The following is a 26710-nucleotide window of genomic DNA, read 5'->3' as shown; positions in this document are numbered from 1 at the left end:
CCCCCCCCCCCCCCCCCCCCCCCCCCATCTCCCCCCCACACTCCAGCTGGGAAGTGATTGGAACCCAAACTGCCACGCAGACTTAGTACGTACACACATCAATGTACACACAGGCACACTCACAGACACACACATACACACACTAAGCACACATGGACACACCTGTACGCACACCCACTAAGCACACACCAAGCACACATGGACACACATGTACACACAAACACATTCACACTAAGCACACATGGACACACACTCACAGACACACACATACACACACCAAGCACACATGTACACACAAACACATTCACACTAAGCACACATGGACACACACTCACAGACACACACATACACACACCAAGCACACATGTACACATAAACACATTCACACTAATCACCCATGGACATACACGTACACACACCCACATACACATAGCAAGCACACATGGACACACATGTACACACACATTCACACTAAGCACACATGGACATGCACACACACATGGACACACTGATCAGACAAAATCTCATCAGAAAAAAAAATTAAACAGATAATTCTTTCAAATTATTGCAAAAAAAAAAATTCTTCAGTGAGAGTGACGTGAATGTTACGGTTATAGTATCTTAACTAACAGTTTGTAATATTTGATATATAATTTTCCGTAATTTGATTTACCATCTTATGCCATGGATTTGTGATCTTGGTATTTGCTTTGTCCCGTCTCCTCTGCTTTGATAAACATTTAGAAGAATTCTACATGTGCTGATCTGTGGGCCTTGACATCTGTGGCCCTGATGCTGCCTGAACGGGCTCAGGCTGAACATAAATGGTGAGTTTCAGGGACTGCCACTTGCAACACACCCACACAATCTTGCCCACATCATCCTCCTCTCAGCCACCACCCCATCCTGTTCCCATTCACCTCCATATCCCCTTCCTGGTCAGATTGACTCAGTGAGCAGAAAGGCATGTTTCCATGCAAAAACTCTGAACTAAACTTGAAATTAAAACCTCGTTCACCAGCAATATACAAACATAGGAAACAGGTGCAGGAGTAGGCCATTCGGCCTTTTGAGCCAGCACCGCCCTTCAATATGTCACTATTCAATGAGGAACTGATGATTAATAGCACTGATCCCCAGTATTAAATGGTCCCAGCTGTTCCCACAAATTCTGCACCCCACATATTATATATACTGAGAGACTCATGCCCACCAGCACTGTACACCAGCATCCCGAGCCGGATTTGGCCCCGACCTAATCCCTAGGCCTGCTATCAAATTCCTGGTCCCTGATTTTGCATTGCCATTTTTTTTTTTAGCCCAGTTTTAAAATATAATCCGTCATTTAAATGACTAAACTTAGGAACGTCACACACATAAGTGACAAATACTGCACTACGTATGTCTCGCAGACATCTAGCTTAAAATCATAAAACATGTCATTAAAATTTTTAAGAAATAGACAAGGTCGCCAACAAGTAATGAAATTCTGAAATTCAGCCATAGCTTGGGAGATATGTTCTTTCAGTCTGCTGCATTTTGGCTGCAATCAAATCGGAAAGGTTTCCATTATAAAAAAGAACAAATTTATACATTTACAATAACAAACTTGAGAAAATTGTAATGGATTGTTACACTGGCATCATCTTATTCAAGACATATGAGAGTCAAAACTCTCAGTTTGTGTGAAATTTGTCAATCCCACTAGTGCTTTAGTTAGAAAACGTGATCTGAAGATTTTGACTATGCTTCTTTCTTATTGCAATTTAGCCCAATCATGTTCAAAGCTTATTAATACCTAGAAATGTACATTTTAATTGACGAAAATCCGCGAAAGCAAAACGCTATATCACAAAGAAGGTGACAGGATAAGAGTCAATGTATACTGGCTGGAATGGCTGTTCATGACGCAGCATTAGAACTAAACTCTTATGCATGCTCGTGTTGATGTGGATTTAATTTCTCTGCTGGCCTTGTACAGGTAATTTATTGCTTTATTTGCTTGTTCTCCTTGTGTGCCTTTTGCCTGTGTTTTACACTTAATCAGTAGCTTTTTGCAGCAACATTATCTGTGTATTGTTGCTAAAAATGCATTAGAAAATCATCAGGCAATTCTACAAGATCATTTACCATTATCTGGTGGAACACATTGAGGGTTTAAGTAACTTGTACAGAGAAAATAATTCTGTGATGGGAGTAATCAACCTGAGACAAATGCTGCCTACCAGAACTTCCTACTAGTGCATTCATCTTTGTGTCGAGATCTCACCATCTTCCCTACCCTATTAACACAATGCAATGCCCAATATAACAATGCATGGCATTACAATAATCCTAAATACTGCCGTTAGAAACCTGGTTTGTTAATGTAAGCATTTGATTATTTGCTAAATGCATTTCGTTGCTGTACTATACACTGACAATGAGAATTAAAATTGAATCTGAATCTGAATCGGTGCAACTATCAAATATTAAAAAAAAAATGTTTTTTTTCTCATTAGCAACTAGTGCATAATTAATAAAGATGCAAATATTACTAAATACATGGAGCGTATTTTCTACAAAGCTCAATTTTAGACTAAATGAACCAATGACTGGTTATGGCCAGATGTTCATCACACACCTGGGGGTTATTTTGCTTCAGATAGGTTATTTTTGATTGATAGAAAGGTACAGCATGGAAACAGGTCCTTCGGCCCATCGAGTCCATGCCAACCCTCCGCCACCCATTCACAATAGTTCTATGTTATCTGACTGTCCACCCTCCACGCACCAGGGGCAATTTACAGAAGCCATTTAACCTACAAATCCGCACGTCTTTGAGATGTGGAGGCAACTGGAGCACCCGGAAGAACTGGAAAACATGCAGACTCCACACAGACAGCATCTTAGGTCAGGGTCGAACGCAGGTCTCTGGCTTTGTGAGGCAGTGGCTCTACCAGCTGCGCAACTCTCGCGGCTGTTTATTTAATTTATTATTCATCTAGAGGACGTGGACATCATCGAATGTTTTGCCTAAATCTTCCTCAACTATTAGTGGATCTATCAGTTTGGTGGATTGGGAGTTGTACACAGGGCATTTGGGGTAACAACTGAAGATTTCTTTTCTGACAGAAAATTAGTGAGTCAGGTGAGTTTTTATGATAATCCAATGGATCATGGTTACAGATACTGAGATTAAGTTTAAAAAAACCCCCCAAATAAATGAAATCAATTTGAACCCTCCAGCTGCACAGTGGCATCTGAGCCCAGGTCTCTCAATGTGGACGTTCACTTGCCAGTATCCTAGTCCACCCCTCACTTAGAGGAAGAGCTTCTTTGTTTTATATATTGTAACTGAAAGAATCATATTATACTATCTTTCATTATTTTTGCATGTCTTTCATTAATTTGTTCTATGTTACCTTTTCAAATCTCTCCTGTCCTCTCCCCTGACTCTCAGTCTGAAGAAGGGTCTCGACCCGAAACATCATCTATTCTTTTCACCACAGATGCTGTCTGACCCGCTGAGTTACTCCAGCTTTTTGTCAGTATCTTGGGTATAAACCAGTATCTGCAGTTCCTTCCTACTCATTATAAATATGTTCAAATGTATGGGGCAGAGTTACTAAAATGCTCTACTCATCAATAGGATCGGCAAAAATAAGCTTTGTGGCCTCAGCCTATTCCTTTTTCGGTCATTGATTATGTGAATGTGGTGTGAATGGATACAGTGTTGGATCATATTCACACAGATTGTAAAGTTTTGTTATTTTTAAGGTATGACTGAAATAAATTATTCATTCAATCATTCATTCATTCATGCATTCATTCATTCATTCATTCATTCATTCATCAAGACTGCTGTTTAATTTACATTAAAGCAAGGAATTATTTGTAAAAATATTTTATTGAGTAATGAATGACTCACCTGACATCCATTCTTCTATAAAATAGAAGATAAGCTGTTCCATCCCTATGTAGAATGGACACCATTAAAGTTAGCTAGTACATGGGAATCTCCATATATTCATGCATCTATCAGCATTACATCAATATTACAACATTTACTCTAATTCCAGGTATAGGACGTACCGCTTGTGGAAAACCATAAAACGTTGGAGAAACTGGCAATGGTGATCTGTATTGTAAAGTGAGTATTTGGTCCATAGAGGTGCTTTACATTTATCAACAACCATTTGTAGGCTAGGTTCCAAATGAACTAGCAACCTAGCACTAATTCAGTCTAAAGAACGTCACCTACCCATGTTCTCCAGAGAAGCTGTCTGACCCGCTGAGCTAACCAGCATCTTCAGTTCATTGTTTCTACTAAATCAAGGGAAGTCATCTTTGGGAATGCCCGCTATTTCACAGTTTCAAATGAAAGGTCATAAATCTGAGATGCTGAGTATCTTCAGTTGAGTTTAGAGATACAGCATTTAAACAGGCCCTCCGACCATCTCCTGCTCACATGAGTTGTATGTAATCCTGCCTTCACATCCACTCCCTAAAAACTAGGGGCGATTTACAGAGGCCAATTAACCTACAACCCTGCACGTTTTTGGGATGGGAGGAAACTGGAGCACCCGGTGGAGCCCCCTGCTATCACAGGGAGAACGTGCCAACTCCACACAGACAGCATCCCGAGGTCTAGATCGAACCCTGATCTCTGGCGTTGTGGAGCAATGTCTCTACCAGCTATGCCACTGTTCCAGCCCAATAGTTTTGTGTTTTATTGCAGATAACAATTTAAAGTACTTTTTTACTTGAAAATTCAAACATATTTAAAATATCTAAACATAAAATAGTGCAAATGTTCAACATGCAATATCTGGTGACATTATAAAGTCAACGTTTCATCAGAACTGGGGAACATCAGATATCAAACAAACTTTCAGACGCAGAAACAAAAAGACTTAGGGAGAGACAAGGCAAGGAAAGGTTTGTGATTTGAATTAAATGGCTAATGACATAATAATAAACGATGGAGGAAATGATAATTAGACAGGTAAAGAGAAAAACAAATATTTAGCCAGAGGGTGGTTATCTGTGCAATTCATTGCCCTAGATGGCTGTGGAAGCTAAGTGATTGTGTATTTTTAAAGTGGAGATTGATATGTTCTTGATTAGTACAGGCGTCAAAGGTTATGGCGGGAGAATGGGGGTGGAAAGGGAAAAATTGATTCGCCACGATCAAATGGTGGAGCTGAGAGATCTAATTCTGCTCCTTTGTCCTATGCTCTAAAGGACAGCATCATAAAAGCTTATTTCACTTGCCATTTATTGACCTGCTGAATATTCCAGCATTTTCTGTTTATATGTCAGATTTCCAGCACTCACTTTGCTGTGTTTTAAATATAATATTTTTTCTGGAGACACAAGAAGCTGCCGATGCTGGAATCTTGAGCCAAACACAAAGTGCTGGAGGAATTTAGCGGGTCAGGCAGCATCTGTGGAGGGTTTGGACAGACAATGTATCAGGTCGATACTTTCTTCAGACACTCCCTCAGTCTGAAGAAGTGTCCTGACCCGACAGGTCATCTGTCCATTCCCTGAAACACCGAGTTCCTCCATCACTTTGTGTTTTGCACAATGCTTTTTCTTGTATTATTCTTCCCCACAGTGGAAAAGAAAATGTTAAAACGATTCTCGCGTGTGATAATAATTTTAGAGTTGGGATTAAAATTTGGCACTAATTTTACTTTGCATCTTAAGCAAAGTTAATAGAATGCATTGCAATAACCTACATTTGGAAACCACTTCGACTCGAATACCTCTGTGAAGATCCAAATGTACTTTTTACTTCTTCCCACGTTGCCTATCAAAGAAAACAAATAGGTAACAAAACAAATACATTTTCACAATGTGAAAATACAGAGACACAATGAGTGAAGAATCTTGGACACAAATTACATTTATATTTACTTCCTTATTTTATATGTAATCAATATACGTCTAGTCGTTTTGTGTACCATTTGTGACCAAATATAAAATGGTTATTCTTACTGAAGAAAATAATTAATTATACCACACATTGCGATTATTTTTATTAGAAGTTGATTTTCTTGAGAATTAGGTCACAAATGATGGTAGGGGAGGGGAAAGGGTTGGATAGAGATATCATTGGATGTAATCCCCCCCAAAAAAATAGTACAGTTGTAAGTTTAAAGTAACACTGACAATAAACCATGAAGAAAAATGAGTGAAGTGTTGATGTCGCTACACTACAGCCACTTGGTTTGTTTTGTGAGATAGAAATAATTTTCTATGCAATTTTGAGTAAAATGAATACATGTCACATGCCTTGGGGTGTGGACAGGCTAGATGCAGGAAGATTGTTCCCGATGTCGGGGAAGTCCAGGACAAGGTTTCACAGTTTAAGGATAAGGGGGAAATCTTTTAGGACAGAGATGAGAAAAACATTTTGCGATATATCTGACCCCAATAATAATGAAGTGTTTTGAACGCCTGGTGAAACCCCACATTACTGCCAGCCTCCCCTCATCGTTAGACCCCCTCCAGTTTGCCTATCGCCCCAACCGTTCTACAGAGGATGCCATCTCTACCACGCTGCACACAGTACTCACACATCTGGAAAACAAAAACACATACGCCAGAATCCTGTACATTGACTTCAGCTCAGCGTTTAACACCATCATCCCACAGAGACTTGTGGAGAAACTAACCCTGCTGGGCCTCAACACCACCCTGTGTCACTGGATCCTGGACTTTCTGACAGAGAGACCGCAGTCAGTCCGTGTTGGCAAGAACACTTCAGGCTCGATCATGCTGAGCACCGGCTCCCCTCAAGGCTGTGTGCTCAGCCCGCTGCTGTTCACACTGCTCACACATGACTGTGCTGCCAGATTCAGGGAAAATAAAATCATAAAATTCGCGGACGACACTACAGTGGTGGGACTCATCAGTGGAGATGACGAAACAATGTACAGGGAGGAAGTAGAACAACTGGTGGACTGGTGCGGCAAAAACAACCTAGAATTGAATGTCGACAAAACTAAGGAGATGGTTGTCGACTTCAGGAGGGCGCAGCCAAAGCATACACCCCTCAACATCAGTGGCACTGCAGTGGAGAGAGTGGAGAGCATAAAGTTCCTTGGTGTGCAAATTACGGACAGCCTCACCTGGTCCAGGAACACCACTGGGACCGTCAAACGGGCCCATCAGCGACTGCACTTCCTGAGGAAACTAAAACAGGCCTCACTCCCCACCAACATCCTCAGGACTTTCTACAGGGGCACGGTGGAGTCTGTACTCACGTACTGCATAAATACGTGGTACTCCACCTGCAACTGTTCGGACAGGAAGGCTCTGCAGAGGGTAGTGAGGGGAGCAGAGAGGATCATTGGCGTCTCCCTACCCTCGGTACAAGAACTGTTCCAGAGCCGCTGTCTGAAGAAAGCACAGAGAATTGCCAAGGACAAACTGCACCCCCTCCACACACACCTGGATCTCCTGCCATCAGGCAAGAGATATCGAAGCATCAAAGCCCGGACTACAAGACTGCTAAACAGCTTCCTACCACAGGCTGTGAGGCTGCTAAACAGTCACTCTGTACTCACAGTCACTTGATTCTGCGGCTGGCACGGACACTTTAATAACTGGCACTGGCCACTCAAAATCAGCTGCCCCAGACATTTTTATGATTGGTTTATTGTATTTTAACATTGTGTTTTACCTGCTTTTAACTATTTATACTGTTCCATCAGGGACTGGATTGTTTTTAGCGTTATTATGTGTGAAATGTTTTAAATTTCATGTGCGATGCTCCGCTATTCACTGGGAAACGTCTTTTCATTTTGCACTGTACAACTGTTGCTTGCAAGATGACAATAAAGGTTGATTGATTGATTGATTGATCGATTTTTCACACAGAGAGTGGTGAATCTCTGGAATTCTCTGCCACAGAAGGTAGTTGAGGCCAGTTCATTGGCTACATTTAAGAGGGAGTTAGATGTGGCCCTTGTGGCTAAAGGGATCAGGGGGTATGGAGAGAAGGCAGGTATGGGATACTGAGTTGGATGATCAGCCATGATCATATTGAATGGCGGTGCAGGCTCGAAGGGCTGCTCTTGCACCTATTTTCTATGTTTCTATGTCTATGCCAACAGTAGTTTAAATCAGTAAAGTTGACTTTAACTGGAACAATATTATTGCAGTCCTGAATTAAATCATCTGACAAAATAACCAGTGTCATAAATGCTCATAAGTTCATGCTCTTATGTTTAAGGAGTAGAATTAGGCCATTTGGCCCATCAAGACTACTCCGCCATTTAATCATGGTTGATCTATCTCTCCCTCTCAACTCCATTCTCCTGCCTTCTCCCCGTAACCCCTGACACCCGTGCTAAACTGATGTAACAAATAAATAACCCAATCTATCTTGGCTTAACATCTGTTTAAAGCTTCCAATACTTACTTTACTGACATGTTCATCCATGAAACTATACCAGCACATCTCAGGGAAGGTTCGTATATAAGCGTAATAATGGCCAAATGTCGCACTACCCATATGTACAATCACAGACATGAGCTGGTACTGAAACTTGTTCTGCAAAGTAAAAAGCAAACCATTAAAGCACAAACATGACATAGTGGAAGCAGCAATCAAAGGTGATCATTGGAGAAATAAGTTTTGAAACTTTGGGGAGAGAGTTGGCAAGGTGGAATGAATTTAGGAGAGAATTCTAGAGGGTTGATTGAGGGCCATGATGTCGAGATTAGGCTGGAGTCAGAGAACTATGTATTGTGGGGACCTGAAGAAGACGATTGTGCATATGATGATCTAAACATTAAAAGGGAATAAAGGGCCGAGGGCATTAAACGACCAGGAACGTTTTTAAACTTATCGTGTGGTGATTAGACATAACTGGTGATCGACTAGTGGGATTGAAAGTTACTTTTAATATAGCTTTAATAAGGAGGGAAAGGGAGGGAAGTAAGAAGAGGGTTATTCCATTTGGATGTGACAAAGATACTGCAGAGAAGAATATGTAATCGCACAGATAAAGGGGATTAGAAACTATAATCTCAACTCTGTGCAGAACTAAATACCAAGGACACACTCGCAACTATGCCAAGGTTTACCCTGTGCATTTAACGTTACGAACAGTAAATTTATATGGATAAGAAAGAAAATGGAACTAAAGTTTTGTTATTGGAAACCACCAGAAAAACTGTGCAAGAAGCACATTGCTTGAATATGTTGATGGTTGTTCATTGATGGAAATGCTCCGGAAATGCCGGAAAGATCGTATACGATTCACATTAAACGCACCCTTTCGCTGTGAGATTCGTCCCCAAACGTTGTCAAATTCAAACTCTCAGGAAACTCCATAAAATCATAATTCTTGAATGTTCTTCCATAATATGAAGAAAAGCGTTTCATCTGTAAACACAGTATTTGTGGATACAAAATCTTTCCATAACTCTGTAAAGAAAAGATACAGTTAAAATAAACAGAAATATACCAGGATATTTTCATATTCTACTGAATGTAGAATGTAAATCTAGCTGAGGGCTACATTGCACTTTTCTTAAAATTGGGCGACAAATGTATTCTTTACTATTTGACTGAAGAATGATGAAAACTTCTAAATCTGATTTAGTCGGTGAACACTTGCCTTTATTGTGACTGTCTTTCGTCCACATTGCTCACAATAGCACATGTTACCAGCGTCTAACCTTTGGGGTTCAAAGAAGTTGGCTAGAGAATTCTCCTGTTAAAATGCAAAGATGTTCAGTGTTAAATAATAATGTTTGCTCGCTGCCTCCACCCAGAACAAAATAAATAAAAGTTATTTTTTTAGCATGTTACATAAAACAATGTAATTAAACAAATGATGGATGAAAGTGGAAACGGTTTCAAATGTGAATTTTCTCCCTGTATATTTAATGGGCCTTTTTTGGGCTCAGCATATATTTCTTATTAAAACAAAAATCATGATGAAATCAAATATTAGGTGGCAATGTGTCACAGCTAGTAGAGCTGCTGCCTCACTGCTCCAGCAATCTGGGTTCAATCCTGACCTAAAACATTATATGAGTTTGCACATTCTCCAATTGAATGCTTGGTTTTCTTTGATGCTCTGTTTGTTCCCACATGTGTGGGTTGATAGAGGTCATTGTATGTGTCTTTAGCCATTGTACATTGCCCGGGTATGTCAGCCAGTGGTAGAATTTGGGTGCGTTATTGGCAATTTGGGGAGAATGAGAGGGGATCATTCCTGATATAATAATAGGGTTCAGATTCAGCCGTCATTTTTGCTTGAATTCTACTTGCGTGTTGAACTGACAAAGTTTGGGAAACATGCTCTGCAGAAAAAGGCTAGTCAACACAGGAATTGTTATAGTGTTCATGTATTGTCTTTCACAAACTGGTTAGCAGCTTTCATTGCACCACAGTAAACGTGGCAATAAAATAAACTCAAACTCAACTCCAGATATCAAATCAAATCTGAATGGATTTCCCTTTCAGGTTGAATAAGGCTACAGAGAGTACAAAAGCAACATTTAAACAAGACATTGCACATAATAACGTCACTTACTATATTCTTAAGAGGCGTTTCTGTTGAGGGGTCGCATATAGAAAGTGGAAGAGTCAGCATGTTTCCATTCAGTTTAATTTCTTGCTGACATTCAGTGCACTTTGTATATTCTTCAGTGGTAATAATGTAAATGTCATTCATATCTGTGATCTACAGCAACACATAAAACAGCATTAAATAATTTGTAGGTACACAAAATTGCTGGAGAAACTCAACGGGTGCAGCAGCATCTATGGAGCAAAGGAAATAGGCAACGTTTCAGGCCAAAACCCTTCTTCAGACTAATTAACTAATTAGTTCTTCTTTCATTCCTGGCGTTAAGGCAGAATTAGAACATAACCTCGTACAGAAAAGCACAAGACAGGCCCTTTGGCTCATAATGTCCAAGCTCAACATGATGCCAAGACCATATATTATGTACCTGCATATAATCCATATCCCACCATTCCTGGCATATCTTTATGCCCATCCAAAGTCTCTTAAAGCCACTATCATATCTGCCTCAACCACCAGCCCCAGCAGCACATTCCAGGCACTCATCACCCTCTGTGTAAAACTCATGCCCCAACAGATCTCCTGTCAATGCTGCCTCTCACCTTAAACCTATGCCCTCTGGTATTCGATTTTTGCATCTTGAGAAAAAGGTTCTGACTGCCTCTCATAATTTTATTTACTTCCATCAGATTTCCCGGCGTTCATTTGTGAAAACAATCCAACAACTCTACCAGCGCTACTAACTGCCAAAAGTCCGCACCCTGTCAATGACTTTTGTTAAACGGTGCAGAAACACATGCAAATTTGGTTATCGCAGTTTTTTATCTGCTGAAACTCTTTCATCTGATGTGTGCACAACCATACCTAATCCACATTTAATTAAAATTCCATAACAAAGCATGCAAACATTGTCAGGCATTCACTTGGAGAATAAAACATATTGATTTATGACTGATCTCAACCTTTTTAAAAAGGGAGGGAGAGAGAAAATGGGGAATTACAGACCAGTTAGTCTAACATCGGTAGTGGGGAAACTGCTAGAATCAGTTATTAAAGATGGGATAGCAGCACATTTGGAAAGTGGTGAAATCATTGGACAAAGTCAGCATGGATTTATGAAAGGTAAATCATGTCTGACGAATCTTATAGAATTTTTCGAGGATGTAACTAGTAGAGTGGATAGGGGAGAACCAGTGGATGTGTTATATCTGGACTTCCAGAAGGCTTTCGACAAGGTCCCACATAAGCGATTAGTATACAAACTTAAAGCACACGGTATTGGGGGTTCAGTATTGATGTGGATAGAGAACTGGCTGGCAGACAGGAAGCAAAGAGTAGGAGTAAACGGGTCCTTTTCACAATGGCGGGCAGTGACTAGTGGGGTACTGCAAGGCTCAGTGCTGGGACCCCAGCTATTTACAATATATATGAATGATTTGGACGAGGGAATTGAATACAACATCTCCAAGTTATAAGTTTGCAGATGACACGAAGCTGGGGGGGCAGTGTTAGCTGTGAGGAGGATGCTAGGAAGCTGCAAGGTGACTTGGATAGGCTGGGTGAGTGGGCAAATGCATGGCAGATGCAGTATAATGTGGATAAATGTGAGGTTATCCACTTTGGTGGCAAAAACAAGAAAGTAGATTATTATCTGAATGGTGGCCGATTAGGAAAGGGGCAGATGCAACGAGACCTGGGTGTCATGGTATACCAGTCATTAAAAGTAGGCATGCAGGTGCAGCAGGCAGTGAAGAAGGCGAATGGTATGTTAGCATTCATAGCAAAAGGATTTGAGTATAGGAGCAGGGAGGTTCTACTGCAGTTGTACAGGGTCTTGGTGAGACCACACCTGGAGTATTGCGTACAGTTTTGGTCTCCTAATCTGAGGAAAGACATTCTTGCCATAGAGGGAGTACAGAGAAGGTTCACCAGACTGATTCCTGGGATGTCAGGACTTTCATATAAAGAAAGACTGGATAGACTCGGTTTGTACTCACTAGAATTTAGAAGATTGAGGTGGGATCTTATAGAAACTTACAAAATTCTTAAATGGTTGGACAGGCTAGATGCAGGAAGATTGTTCCCGATATTGGGGAAGTTCAGAACAAGGGGTCACAGTTTAAGGATAAGGGGGAAATCTTTTAGGACCGAGATGAGGAAAACCTTTTTCACGCAGAGAGTGGTGAATCTCTGGAATTCTCTGCCACAGAAGGTAGTTGAGGCCAGTTCATTGGCTATATTTAAGAGGGAGTTAGATGTGGCCCTTGTGGCTAAAGGGATCAGGGGGTATGGAGAGAAGGCAGGTACGGGATACTGAGTTGGATGATCAGCCATGATCATATTGAATGGCGGTGCAGGCTCGAAGGGCCGAATGGCCTACTCCTGCACCTATTGTCTATGTTTCTATGTTTCTATAATTATAATTACTCTTGATTCCAATGGGAAGAAGTCAAAGAATGATCTTAAATGACCAGTAGTTCATCACGTTCTGTTGGAAATAAATGTGCATTCCATGCAGGGTACAAGAACAATTTTTAAAGATATATCACCAAAACAATTAAAATAAATGATCTGTAATGCAATTTATTAAAACAATCTAAATATATGAAGTTCTGGAAGATAACTGCTGCCTCTTATTTGTTAAAGAATACACTATGAATAACATAATGGAGAAACCCAACCTAAAACAAGAAACCATCTGGTATTATTTCAAATAACTTGATTTTCATTGTTTATGATGCCATAAGAAATTCTCAATTATATATAGTCTTTATATTTCATTATAGAGCACACCACCCTACCACCCAATGCAAAAACATCAAATAATTTTGTGGTCAAACACCATTTGCAAAACTTTATTTGGGATTTTGACTGCATTCATGCTCCTCCTGTCTTCGTGATTAGAATGATTTGTTTTCTACTGAGCTATAAGCAGCAGAAAGGAATCATCATTATTATAGGAACCACAAAACAAAATATGGATGTGGTTGTGGTTGTGCTGTGGAGGTTGAGAGAAACAATGTTATATAGACACAAAAAGCTTGAGTAACTCAGCGGGTCAGACAGCATGTCTGGAGAAAAGGAATAGATGACGATTTGGGATGAGACCCTTCTTCAGTCTCGACCTGAAACGTCACCTATTCCTTTTCTCTGGAGATGCTGTCTGACCCGTTGATTGACTCCAGCTTTTTGTGTCTGTCTTCAGGTTAAACCAGTATCTGCAGTTCCTTCCTACACATTAAAATCATTCACCCTGATGTAAAATGGGAAGAGTTTGCCAGTTTTCGCTCCTTACCACCATCAGATGAAATGCACTTAAAAGGCATAAGTTGGACCAATAATAGGATAGCATGTGGCTGGGATTGTAGACGTGGAGACAAGGAAATGCAAACTCTGGTTAACACACAAAAGGACATAAAGACTGGAGTGAATCAGCAAGTCAAGCAGCATCTCTGTAGAACATGGATAGGTGACATTTCAGGTTGAAGTCATTCTTCAGACACTCTTAAGAAGCTCTCCACATGTGAATCATTTATTGATTCACAAGAGATCATTGAAATTAGGTTTTGTTAAAAAGACTTTTACAACAAGTATCCTACACTCTTGTACTTAAGCATGATTGTGCCTATGTCTGAAGAAGGGTCTCGACCCAAAACGTACCCATTCCTTCTCTCCAGAGATGCTGTCTGTCCCGCTGAGTTACTCCAGCTTGTCGTGTCTATCTTCAGTTTGAACCAGCATCTGCAGATCCTTCCTACACATTGTGCCAATGTTTAGTTTAGATACAGCGCAGGAACAGTCCCTTCGGCCCACCGAGTCCATGCTGACCAGCAATCCCTGTGCATTAATACTATCCTACAAGGGACAATTTACAATTTTACCAAGCCAATTAACCTTCAAACCTGTACATCATTGGAGTGTGTGAGGAAAACGGTCATGAGAAGAACGTACAAACTCTGTACAGACAGCAACCGTAGTCAGGATCGAACCCAGGTGCCGGGTGCTGTAAGGCAGCAACTCTACCGCCCTTGTAAAGATAAGCATTTTCAAAAAAATAATTTCCCTGTATCAAGGTACATGTGACAATAGAAGTATCAGTGAAGTGGAAGAACTTTGAAGAGAAGTATAGTCATCATCAGATTAATATTATTTAATTGTTCAATACAGCTTGTTCTAACATGCAACTTATAAGGAACAACATATGTCTTCAGTACTTACAAGGTCTGTCCCCTTCAACTGATTTTGTACCAGACAAAAGAGGGAACGGAATAATTCTTCAGCATCCATTTGAATCCCAACTTAAAATAAAAAATGCAGAAATAAAGTGTCTTGAGCAATTGGGAATTCTTAACATCTATTGCAAAACAGTAACGATGAAATAGTTTATATCTTGCCCCAGATATTTTATATATTTTAGTGTAGCAATGGCTCCAAGGATTTATACTGCAAGAGGAAATTGAATGTAAGGTATCTGGCTACAGTTTAGTTTAGTTTAGTTTTGAATTAGTTCCAATACTTTATTCCACTGAAAACACTGCTACAAATGTATTAACCGATACATTAGAATGATTCCATTTACTTTCAGGTATCAAATTAATGTCATCATCTTAATCAACAGGGAAATAAAATAAAATAAAACTGATGTTGACAGCACACTTACTGTTTATGTGGTTTAAACTTAAGCAGTGAATAAATTTAAGAGGCGATGTAAATCTTCTTGCACCAAAATTCTGCAGTTTCTGGAACATTTCATCAAGTTGATACAGGATGTGATCGCGTGCATTTTTCAGGAAGCCTTCTTGTCGACACCTTTAACAAGGGACCAAAACAGGTTCATGAGTGATAGGAGCAGGATTAGGCCATTGGGCCCATCAAGTCTACTCCACCATTCAATCATGGCTGATCTATCTCTCCCTCCTAACCCCATTCTGCTGATTTTTCCCCATAACACCCACACAAATCAGGAATCTATTTATCACTCTGACTGAGTGTAACTTACTCTAAAGCAATGCCCTCTGTAGCAGTGCAATCAGAAACAGGAGGCATGGGTGATAACGCATCATTACATCAAGGATCTAAGACCACACCTGGAGTATCATGTGCAGTTTTGGGCTCCTAATTTGAGGAAGGACATTCTTGCTATTGAGGGAGTGCAGCGTAGGTTCACAAAGTGAATTCCCGGGATGGCGGGACTGACATATGATGAAAGAATGATCAGAGGGGATCTTATAGAAACATATAAAATTATTAAGGGATTGAACATGCTAGATGCAGAAAACATGTTCCCAATGTTGGGGGAGTCCAGAACCAGGGGCCACAGTTTAAGTATATGGGGTAGGCCTTTTATGTGGAGCGGGGCCTACATCACTGCCCCGCGCGGCTGGAATGGCCGCGGACTTTGCGAGCGCACACCGGGGGCTCCAACACCAAGACCCGGTGTGCGACCTCGCACCACCCGGCGTGGCTTCAATGGCCGCGGGACAATCGCCATCGCCAGCCGGGGGCTATGACTTTGACTCTGACATCGGGGGGGGGAGAGTGCGGCAGTGGAGAGATAAGTTTATTTGGCCTTCCATCACAGCTATGTGATGGATGTTTATGTTAAATGTAATTATGTTGTGCCTGGGGTCTATTTGTGTGTAATGTATGGCTGCAGAAACGGCATTTCGTTTGGACCTCCAGGGGAGATGAGGAAAAACGTTTTCACACAGAGAGTTGTGAATTTGTGGAATTATCTGCCTCAGAAGGCAGTGGAGGCTGATTCACTGAATGCATTCAAAAGAGAGTTAGATAGAGCTCTTAGGGCTAGCGGAATCAAGGGATATGGGGTGAAGGCAGGAACAAGGTACTGATTGTGGATGATCAGCCATGATCAATTTAAATGGTGGTGCTGGCTCGAAGGACGGAATGGCCTATTCCTGCACCTATTGTCTATGTATCTCTGTAACAACTACCTCAACTCGAGCTTTACTGAGATTATCAGTGTCAGCAGAAATTGTAAATCAAACCATGGTCATTCCTGCTCTGTCGTGGATGTGTGTCTGCCAACTGAACAACTGTGACAGCCATATATCATCACACAATATTGATCATATTCTGTAAAGCTCTCATAGTTCCTACTTCACATAAATAGCAAGTACAATTCTTAAATGATTTCATTTTGTATGCTCTGGAACATATGGACAGCAAAGTAGCGCAGTGGTAGATATGCAGCCCCACAGCACCAGAGTACGGGTGCAGTCTGTTAGAACCTGTGACCGCATGTATGTTCTCCAGTTGCTCCGGATTCCTCCCACATTCCAAGGACGTACAGGGTTTGTAAGTTAATTAGTTTCTGTAAATGGTCCCTAATGTGTAAGGTAGAACTAAAATACAGGTTGTTGTGTTCAAGAAGGAACTGCAGATGCTGGAAGATCGAAGGTACACAAAAATGCTGGAGAAACTCAGCGGGTACAGCAGCATCTATGGAGCGAAGGAAATAGGTGGCGTTTCGGGCCGAAACCCTTCTTCAGTAAAATACAGGTTGTCCTTGGCTGGTACAAACTTTGTGGGCTGAAGGGCTTGCTTCCACGCTGTATCACTAAATCAAAACTAATCAAATCTTGAAGGTAAAACTGACCACAATTTGATCCCAACAGTCGGAAGACGGGTCCTGAGCCGGAACGTCACCTATCCTTTTTCACCACAGATGCTGCCTGACCCGCTGAGTTACTCCAGCAGTTTGGGACCATTACATAATTTTATACATTTCACATGCCAGCAGGTGGCACTATTGCTCAATGGGCTGTTGCAACTGGGGACTGTAGTGTTAGCTGTCAGTTCAGTTATCATCAGTATATATTTTTGGAATTGTTATCAGTAAAAATAACCTTATAATGAGGAATAGTTCAAAGTGCAAAAGGAAACATGTGCCAATAATGTTGCATTTACTAAGGACCAGGGAAAATAGCTCCGTGAATGTGTTTTTGGTTAAATTTATAAGCATGTAAATGTGCAACACTGCAAATAATTAATGGTTTTTATAAATTACAAGCAAGTTAACTGGTGTTTTTAGTACATGATGGCTTGCGTGATGTCATCACATTTATAAAAGGGGAAGGCATGTAGTGTGTATTTGTCACCTTTAAGAACCGAGAGACTTTTCATACATAGTTGCTCTGGCCACTGCTGCTGGAGAGGGGGCTGCCTTCAACATGGGGGCTTTTTATAGCAGACTATAATATACATAGTTACAATGTAATTGCAAACTCTAGTTGGAATTAAAACATATGAAAATATTTGATCCTATCCGAAAATTGGACCAGTCAGCAAAACTAGAACTCACCTGGAAAGAAAGTTCCTATATTCTGGTGTCATAAACAGTGTCTGCAGAAGGACATTGATACAGCAGCTGTTGCCTGTGTTCATGAGGCCCAAAAACTCTATGGAAAAACAAACTTGTTATACTGTGAACATTGTGATATCCTTTACCTTTCATGATATGTAAACTTCAAAATGACTGAAGTAAACAAGTCAGCATAGTTAATGGGGGAAACATCCCACATTCACCCACATTTCACAGTATTTAATAGACAGCACACAGTGCCACTGATTGGGTTTTTCCTCCAGAATTAATTACAAAGGAGTAAATTTCAACGTACTGTATATATTGTGCTGACAGCACAAAGTGGACATTTTAGTACCAATCAATGTAGATTATTTTCCTGGCCAGTAAATTACTACAAACAGGAATGAAATAGACAGTTAATCTGTTGTATGCTTCAGTCAGTATGGGACTGGGAGTTGGGAATGTAGACTTATACCTGTATAAATATGTTTATTGAGACACGGAGTTATACAACACGGAAACTAACTTTCCCATACCGACCAGGATGCCCCACCTACACTAGTCCCATCTGCCCACGTTTGGCCTGTGTCCCTCTAAACCTTTCCTGTCCTTTTAAATGTTATTATATCACCTGCCTCAACTACCTCCTCTGGCACACCTTGTTGCTATATTTAAGAGGGAGTTAGATGTGGCCCTTATGGCTAAAGGGATCAGGGGGTATGGAGAGAAGGCAGGTACAGGATACTGAGTTGGATGATCAGCCATGATCATATTGAATGGCGGTGCAGGCTCGAAGGGCCGAATGGCCTACTCCTGCACCTATTTTCTATGTTTCTATGTTCCATGTACCCACCACTCTCCGTGTGATAAGGTAGTCCCTCAAGTTCCTATGAAATCTTTCCCCTCTCACCTTAAACCTATGACCTCTCGTTCTTGATTCCCCTCCCCTACCCTCCATGTATTTACCAGGTATCTATTCCCCTCCTGATTTTATGCACCTCCATAAGATCACTCCTCACCTTCCTGCGCTCCAAGGATAAAATCCCAGCCTGGCCAACCTGTCCCTATAGCTCAGGCCCCCAAGTTGTGGCAACATTCCCGTAAATCTTCTCTGCATTTGTTTTCGTTTTGTTTGATGCATTACATATACACTGAAGCTTGAGACCAAATTATGCCTAAATATGTCTTGAACCCACCATCAAATGACTCCACTACCATGGTGACCCTCTAATATTTAATAGCAGACACTGCAACACTTGCCCCAATACCAATGGTAATATTCCGTTGAATGATTATTCAGACCTAAACAATTGACTCCGAATGTCGAGCTGTGAAATGGGGCTTGGGTGAACATTATAACCTTTTTTTACAAGAATGTATTGAAAGTACACACATAGTAATCGGAAATGAAATCAAACTCGGAAATAGGTGATGTTATTCCATGTGTTTAAGAAGGAACTGCAGATGCTGGAGAATCGAAGGTACACAAAAAAGCTGGAGAAACTCAGCAGGTGCAGCAGCATCTATGGAGCGAAGGAAATAGGCAACGTTTCGGGCCGAAACCCTTCTTCAGATGTTATTCCATGTCTGTGGCAATTATTGCCCCCCCCCCCCCCTCCCATTTAAAATGGGGGGAGTTCATTTTTTGAAAGATCTGGGAATTGAGGACTAAGGGGATCTGGCAGAGTGGAGTTGAGGCCTGGAGTAGATAAGCCATGATCATGTTAGATGATACAGCAGGCTTGAGAGACCAGGTAGTCTATTCCTCCTTCTATTTTTACATGTGTTCCTGTGTTTGCCCTTTATAATATGTTGAAAAGGACAATGAGACATGTAGCGTACACATACCACCATCACTGAATCTTGTGGGTCTTTGTTTATGGTCTACATCAAGGGTATTTCCGTCACAGCTACTGCAGGCTGTTGCTTCATGAACTTGCTTTTCATTTCCGGCAGAATTCTCCATTGAATCAGTGTTTGCATTGCTTTCCTGAAACAGAGCGATGTGGAGAAAAATCATTTTGTTTGCAACTTCACCTGCAGCATGTGATCGATCAACAATTGCCGATAAACCAGTCCATGGAATGTTCCAAAGATAGACACAAAGTCCTGGAGTTACTCCACCAATCCAACAGTACCTCTGGAGAATAAAGGATGGGCGATGTTTCGAGTTGGGAATTGACCCAGCTTTCTTCCTGCAGTCGCCTAAAATGTTGCCTAAGTGGGACAGGCCCATAAGGCAGCAACTCTACTGCTGCACCACTGTGCTGCCTTGTGCCGTTACAGTCAAAGATCCAACACAGCTATGAAGATAGTAAATGCAGTAAAAATGCAGCACATCAGGTAGGATCTGTGGATGCAGAAACAGAGCTGATGTTTCAGGCAGATGTGCTTTGTCAGCCACGATTGGATCCCTTCATTGATATGAACCTTCATTGTTCTTTCTGCTTGGAAATAACTCCTATCTATAATTTGGATTATGATGCCAATATTTGCATAAGGAGTTTAGTTTTAATTTTAGAGAGACAGGCCCTTCGGCCCATTGAGTCCAGGCCGACCCACACACTAGTTCTATCCTACACACATGGGACAATTTACAGAAGCCAATTAACCTACAAACCGCATGTCTTTGGAAAGTGGGAGGAAACTGGGGCATCAAGAGAAAATCCACGCGGTCACAGGGAGAATGTACAAACACCCTTTGTCAGGATCGAACCCGGGTCTCTGGTGCTGTAAGGCAGCTACTCTACCGATGCACCACTGTGCAGTTATATTTGACTGAAGTCATACACTTTGGTACTTTTGTTTAGCAGAGTAGATTTCTTATATTTAAATATCACAATGCACCAGGGGACTGAGAGATTACCTGTGCTGGTTCGCTGATTGTTCTGACGCATGGTTCTGTAACCTTCACTAAACGCTCTGAGCTTCGAGAGAATTGGATGGTTATGTTACCCATTGAGTCCGTTGGCCCTTGGGAAGGTCGCTCACTAGGATAATCTTGATATGCGAAATCTCTCTGCAAATAAGAAAGGAAACAAAAATAATTTAACATATTGCACGGACACAAGTTTTTTGGTACTTAAGTGTTGATGGTTCACCCCCATACTGCAAGTAGACAATAGACAATAGGCAATAGGTACAGGAGTAGGCCATTTGGCCCTTCGAGCCAGCACCACCATTCACTGTGATCATGGCTCATCATCCACAATCAGTACCCCATTCCTGCCTTCTCCTCATATCCCTTGACTCCGCTATCTTTAAGAGCTCTATCCAACTCTCTTGAAAGCATCCAGAGAATTGGCCTCCACTGCCTTCCCAGGCAGAGAATACCACAAATTCACAACCCTCTGTGTGAAAATGTTTTTCCTCATCTCCGTTCTAAATGGCCTACCCCTTATTCTTAAACTGTGGTTCCTGGTTCTGGACCCTCCCAACATCGGGAACATGTTTCCTGCCTCTAGCATGTCCAAACCCTTAATAATCTTATATGTTTCAATAAGATCCCTCTCATCCTTCTAAACTCCAGAGTGTACAAGCTCAGCTGTTCCATTCTCTCAGCATATGACAGTTCCGCCATCCCGGGAATTATCCTTGTAAACATATACGCTGCACTCCCTCAATAGCAAGAATGTCCTTCCTCAAATTTGGAGACCAAAACTGCACACAATACTCCAGGTGTGGTCTCACTAGGACCCAGTACAACTGCAGAAGGACCTCTTTGCTCCCATACTCAACTCCTCTTATTATAAAGGCCAGCATGCCATTCGCTTTCTTCACTGCCTGCTGCACCTGCATGCTTACTTTTGGTGACTGATGAACAAGGACCCCCAGATCCCGTTGTACTTCCCCTTTTCCCAACTTGACACCATTCAGACAATAATCTGCCTTCCTGTTTTTGCCATCAATGTGGATAACCTTACATTTATCCCCATTAAACTGCATCTGCCATGCATCTGCCCACTTACCCAATCTGTCCAAATCACCCTGCATCCTCATAGCATCCTCCTTACAATTCACACAGCCACCCAGCTTTGTGTCATCTGCAAATTTGCTAATGTTACTTTTAATCCCTTCACCTACATCATTAATGTATATTGTAAATAGCTGTGGTCCCAGCACCGAGCCTTGCGGTATCCCACTAGTCACTGCCTGTCATTCTGAAAGGGAGCGGTTAATCCCTACTCTCTGTTTCCCGTCTGCCAACCAATTTTCTATCCATGTCAGCACTCTACCCCCAATACCATGTGCTCTAATTCTGCCCACTAATCTCCTATGTGGAACCTTATCAAATGCTTTCTGAAAGCCCAGGTACACTACATCCACTGGCTCTCCCTTGTCCATTTTCCTTGTTACAAAAAATTCCAGAAGATTAGTCAAACATGATTTCCCCTTCGTAAATCCATGCTGACTCGGACCGATCCTGCTACTGCTATCCAAAATTGCCGCTATTTCATCTTTTAGAATTGACTCCAGCATCTTCCCTTCCACCGATGTCAGGCTAACTAGTCTATAATCTCTCCTGCCTTTCTTAAAAGGCAATACATGATTACAATCGAGCCATTTACAGTGTATAGATACATGATGAGGGAATAATGTTTAGTGTAAGTTAAGCCTGCAACGTCAGATCAAGGATAGTCTGAGGGTCACCAAATAGGCAGGGAGTGGTTTAGCACTGCTCTCTGGCTGTGGCTGGGTGATTCAGTTGCCTGATTACAGCTGAATCTGGTAGTTTGTGTTTTCACACTTCCATGCCTTTTGCTTGATGGGAGAGGGGATAAGAGGGAGTGGCCATGGGGGGAGACATCCTTGATTATGCAGCTGGCCTTGCTGAGACAGCGTGAGATATAAATTGAGTCAATTGGGGGGAGGTTGGTCTGTGTGATGGTCCGGGCTGCAGCCACAATTCGCTTGAAACATTACCTTGGTACAACTCTACGAACATGTTGCCTCATCTGCTATGTATTTAAAGTCATACTTTTCAGGTTTTATTCGGGATGTTCACTGGTGTCTTAAAATAATTGAGGAAAGTAGTAATGAAGATAAGGGAAGGAGTTCTAGATCTTGAAGCACAGCTGTGATAAATAAATCCATGAAATTTGAATGCACAGAAACTGCACAACTGTAACACTAAATGCACTGGCTTAATGTACTGGCTTAATGTGGACATTTTGTGTTTTGCACAACAGCTTTCTTCTAACAAAAACAATCATGTCTTACTTAAATTGGATATAGCTCTAAAAAGTGAAGTACATCGAAATGTTTTTGCCATTCACATTAATTATATAAACATTTTAAACAATTTCTAGTATATGCAGTAATTCTGCAATTTTTAAACAAATGAATACAGTGGCACAGCTGGTAAGAGCTGCTGCCTCACAGCGATGGAGACCCGGGTTCGATCCTGACTTTGGGTGCAATCTGCGTGGTTTGCACGTACTCCCTGTGACATAGAAACATAGAAAATAGGTGCAGGAGTAGGCCATTCGGCCCTTCGATCCTGCACCGCCATTCAATATGATCATGGCTGATCATCCAACTCAGTATCCCGTACCTGCCTTCTCTCCATACCCTCTGATCCCTTTAGCCACAAGGGCCACATCTAACTCCCTCTTAAATATAGCCAATGAACTGGCCTCAACTACCCTCTGTGGCAGAGAGTTCCAGAGATTCACCACTCTCTGTGTGAAAAAAGTTCTTCTCATCTCGGTTTTAAAGGATTTCCCCCTTATCCTTAAGCTGTGTTTGCCCCTTGTCCTGGACCATGATCTTACTAAGATCTTTGTTCCTAACGTCCCAATGACGTGCGGGTTTGCCTGTAAAACTGCCCCCAGTGGATGCGGAAGTGGGATAGCAGAATTACGGTGAATGGGTGGGCCGAAGGACCTGTTTCCATGCTGTAACCAAACTAAAATAATAATCTGCACCATGTCGCAGAGTGATAGAGAAATGGGATTAAACCTTTGAAATAACACACAGAGCCCTGAAATAACAATGGGACAGGCAGCATCTCCGGAGAAAAAGGATGGGTGATGTTTTGGCCCCTTATTCAGACTGGAAGGGGGGAGGGGGAGGGGAGAGGGGAGGAGGAGGGGCCGGGACAAATCAGGGGGGCTACAGATTACCTCAAGGCAGGGGGTGGTTCCCTGATAGGCTCATTGTGCCCGACCCGCTGATTTATGTTGGTTTAAACCGAAGATAGACACAAAAAGCTGGAGTCACTCAGCGGATCAGGCAGTATCTCTGGAGAAAAGGAATCGGTTACGTTCAGGGTCGCGATCCTTCTCCAGACATTATGTCCACCTTTGGTACACACCAGCATCTGTGGTTCTTTGTTTTTACACATTTCAGATTCGTGAGAAAGCAAGTCTCATTCCCGCTGCGCCTTTCAGATAGTGTTGGGGCAGGCTGGAGCAGAAACACGCATGAAGGAGGTTGTTATACTTTGCCATTACCCCGGTTGGATACGTTTCCCAGTGGGATCTCGCCTGACGAAGTTGAAGGATGTTGTCCGGGATCCGAGAGTAGGGGGTTCGGCTGCTGCTGCCGATTGTGTCCCAAATCCTTCTGTCGTAGTACAGGGTCCTGTCGTGGGCTGTAGATCTGGACTGGTTAGCGATCCTTCTCTCCGACCGAATCCAAGCGTAGTCGCTGTAGGACATGGTGCAGCACCCACGGGAACTCGATGCCACACAGGCCAGGCCGGGCCGCTCGCTGCTCCTCACAGTTTCCACACAAACGAAACTGAAACTGTGCTGTTGATTCCCTGGTCACAGCAACGACAGCTCCAGCTTCACAACACAACACAGACACCTCCTTGCCCAGAAACACCACCGACCCAGCAACAGACTCCGCGTTTACAGCGTGTTGTATTGTATTTCAGACTGCCAACATCTTTGTCAGCATACGGCACTCACTTTTATTTTGATTACGTTTCAAACTTAAGAGCGTCCGCTTCAGTTTAACGGGTTGATTCAGAGTTAAAGGCAGAGCCACAATGGGGCATAGAATTCAATGGGCTCTGTGAACGCATCTAATGCGGCAAGCGAAGCAACAAATGTTTTGTTCATAAGAGTCATACAGTGTGGAGACCAACCTGCCCACACCGCCCAACATGTCCCATCTACACTAGTCTCACCTGCCTGGGTTCGGCCCATAACGTGTCCTAACATATCTACCTGTCTAATTGCTTATGAAACGTAGCGATAGTCCCAGCCTCAACTACCTCTTCTGGCAGCTTGTTCCATACACCCACCACTATTTGTGTGAAAAAGTTACCCCTCAGATTCCGATAAAACCTCACACCCCTCACCCTTAGATCTATGCTCTTTGGTTCTCGATTCACCTACTCTGGGCTAGAGATTCTGTGCATACCTTTACATTTAACTATTTATTGGCTTAGCAGCAACTTAACAATGTGGGATGTTTTCCAAGTTCATACCAGGTACTGCCACAATGTTGAGACATTTGGACAGGTACATTGATAGTATAGGGTGATTTCACGAAAGGTCACTGGAGCGTAGATCCGCACCCACGTGACCGAAAATCTCAAGTGGAGGACATGCTAGACATCCGGTACATGTTAGTGGATGGGAAAACACGCACTTTCCCACCCGTTAAAAACATAGAAAACGGCCAGGTTTTGATCTGCAATTTATTGTGCCAGTCGGGGTGACCGTGAGGCACAGCTACCTAGATTTACAGTCCAAAAAAAAGATAGAAACTAAGGTAAATTCAAGAGGGAGCTGAAGGTGCCAATCCAGCGGAAGTGAACAGCGGACATTTGCCGTGGAGATTTAAAGGTCCAAAATATCGGGAATTATCGCGTTTGCTCGCTGAATTTCATCAAAAGTAAGGCATTATTGACATCCTAGCATGTACTCCACTTGAGATTTTCGGCCACGTGGGTGCGGATCTACGCTCCAGTGACCTTTCGTGAAATCACCCTATAGACCTAGAGGGATATGGGCTAAATGCAGGCAGGTAGGACAAGTTTAGATGGGGCATGTTGGTCGGCATGGGCAATTTGGGTCGAGGGATCTGTTTACACACCATAACTCTAGGTCTGTGAGGAGTCAAGAGTCAAGAGTCAATTTAATTGTCATTTGGACCCCTGGAGGTCCAAACGAAATGCCATTTCTGCAGCCATACATTACACACAAATAGACCCAGACACAACATAATTACATTTTACATAAACATCCATCACATAGCTGTGATGGAAGGCCAAAAAAAACTTATCTCTCCACTGCACTCTCCCCCCCCCGATGTCAGAGTCAAAGTCAAAGCCCCCGGCTAGCGATGGCGATTGTCCCGCGGCCATTAAAGCCACGCCGGGTGGTGCGAGGTCGCACACCGGGTCTTGATGTTGGAGCCCCCGGTGTGCGCTCGTAAAGTCCCGCAGCCGTTCCAGCCGCGCGGGGCAATGGTGTTAGGCCCCGCTCCAGGAGCTCTTCGACCCCGCAACTCGGGCGGGAGAATTCGCCGTTGCAGGAGCCCCGAAAAGCGGTCTCTCTCCAGGGATCCGCGGGCTCCCGGCGCCGCTGTCTGCAGACCCGCAGTAGCAGCCTCCGACTCAGCAGCAGCAGCAGCAGCAGCAGCGCTCCTCCACCGCTCCAACCGCTCCGGACTCGGCCAGCCCCGCGACGGTGACGGTGAGTAGCACCTGAGTCCCCGGCTTCCTCCTGTTGGAGGCCGCTCCTCGTTGCGGCCTCAACGACAACGGAAACCGACGAGAAAAAGGTCGGGTCTCCAGTGCAGGGAGAGATTTAAAAAGTTTCCCCCCCCCCTCCCCCACCCCCCCCCACCCCCCCACACACACACACCCCAACAAAAAAATAACAAA

At 42.6% G+C, this 26710-nt stretch overlaps 1 protein-coding gene across 1 annotated transcript; it reads right to left on the bottom strand.

The window, feature by feature from the left end:
• Positions 1–23: 23 nt before the first annotated feature.
• Positions 24–25026, bottom strand: usp18 (ubiquitin specific peptidase 18). Its single transcript, XM_055646463.1, has 13 exons — positions 24321–25026; positions 20732–20884; positions 19714–19855; positions 17863–17959; positions 15199–15347; positions 14757–14836; positions 10545–10694; positions 9621–9716; positions 9275–9427; positions 8417–8548; positions 5727–5797; positions 3911–3955; positions 24–1543 (listed from the first exon to the last, which is right to left on the bottom strand). Exons 1-13 carry the CDS (start codon positions 24525–24527, stop codon positions 1525–1527), a joined length of 1494 nt encoding a protein of 497 aa, XP_055502438.1. The 5' UTR covers positions 24528–25026; the 3' UTR covers positions 24–1524.
• Positions 25027–26710: the final 1684 nt, after the last annotated feature.

The sequence above is a fragment of the Leucoraja erinacea genome, chromosome 14, assembly GCF_028641065.1.
Source record: "Leucoraja erinacea ecotype New England chromosome 14, Leri_hhj_1, whole genome shotgun sequence".
NCBI classification, from domain to species: domain Eukaryota; kingdom Metazoa; phylum Chordata; class Chondrichthyes; order Rajiformes; family Rajidae; genus Leucoraja; species Leucoraja erinaceus.
This window is presented reverse-complemented; position numbering and strand designations above follow the sequence as displayed.

What these genes read in the sequence shown, in the direction of transcription:
- usp18 (XM_055646463.1), bottom strand. Translation starts at nt 24,527, where the DNA reads ATGTCCTACAGCGACTACGCTTGGATTCGGTCGGAGAGAAGGATCGCT. An exon ending in GGGAAACGTATCCAACCGGG is followed by an intron (nt 20,885 to 24,320) that starts GTAATGGCAAAG and finishes TCTTATTTGCAG; the next exon opens with AGAGATTTCGCATATCAAGA. An exon ending in GAAAGACAGTCACAATAAAG is followed by an intron (nt 9,428 to 9,620) that starts GCAAGTGTTCAC and finishes TTTTCTTTACAG; the next exon opens with AGTTATGGAAAGATTTTGTA.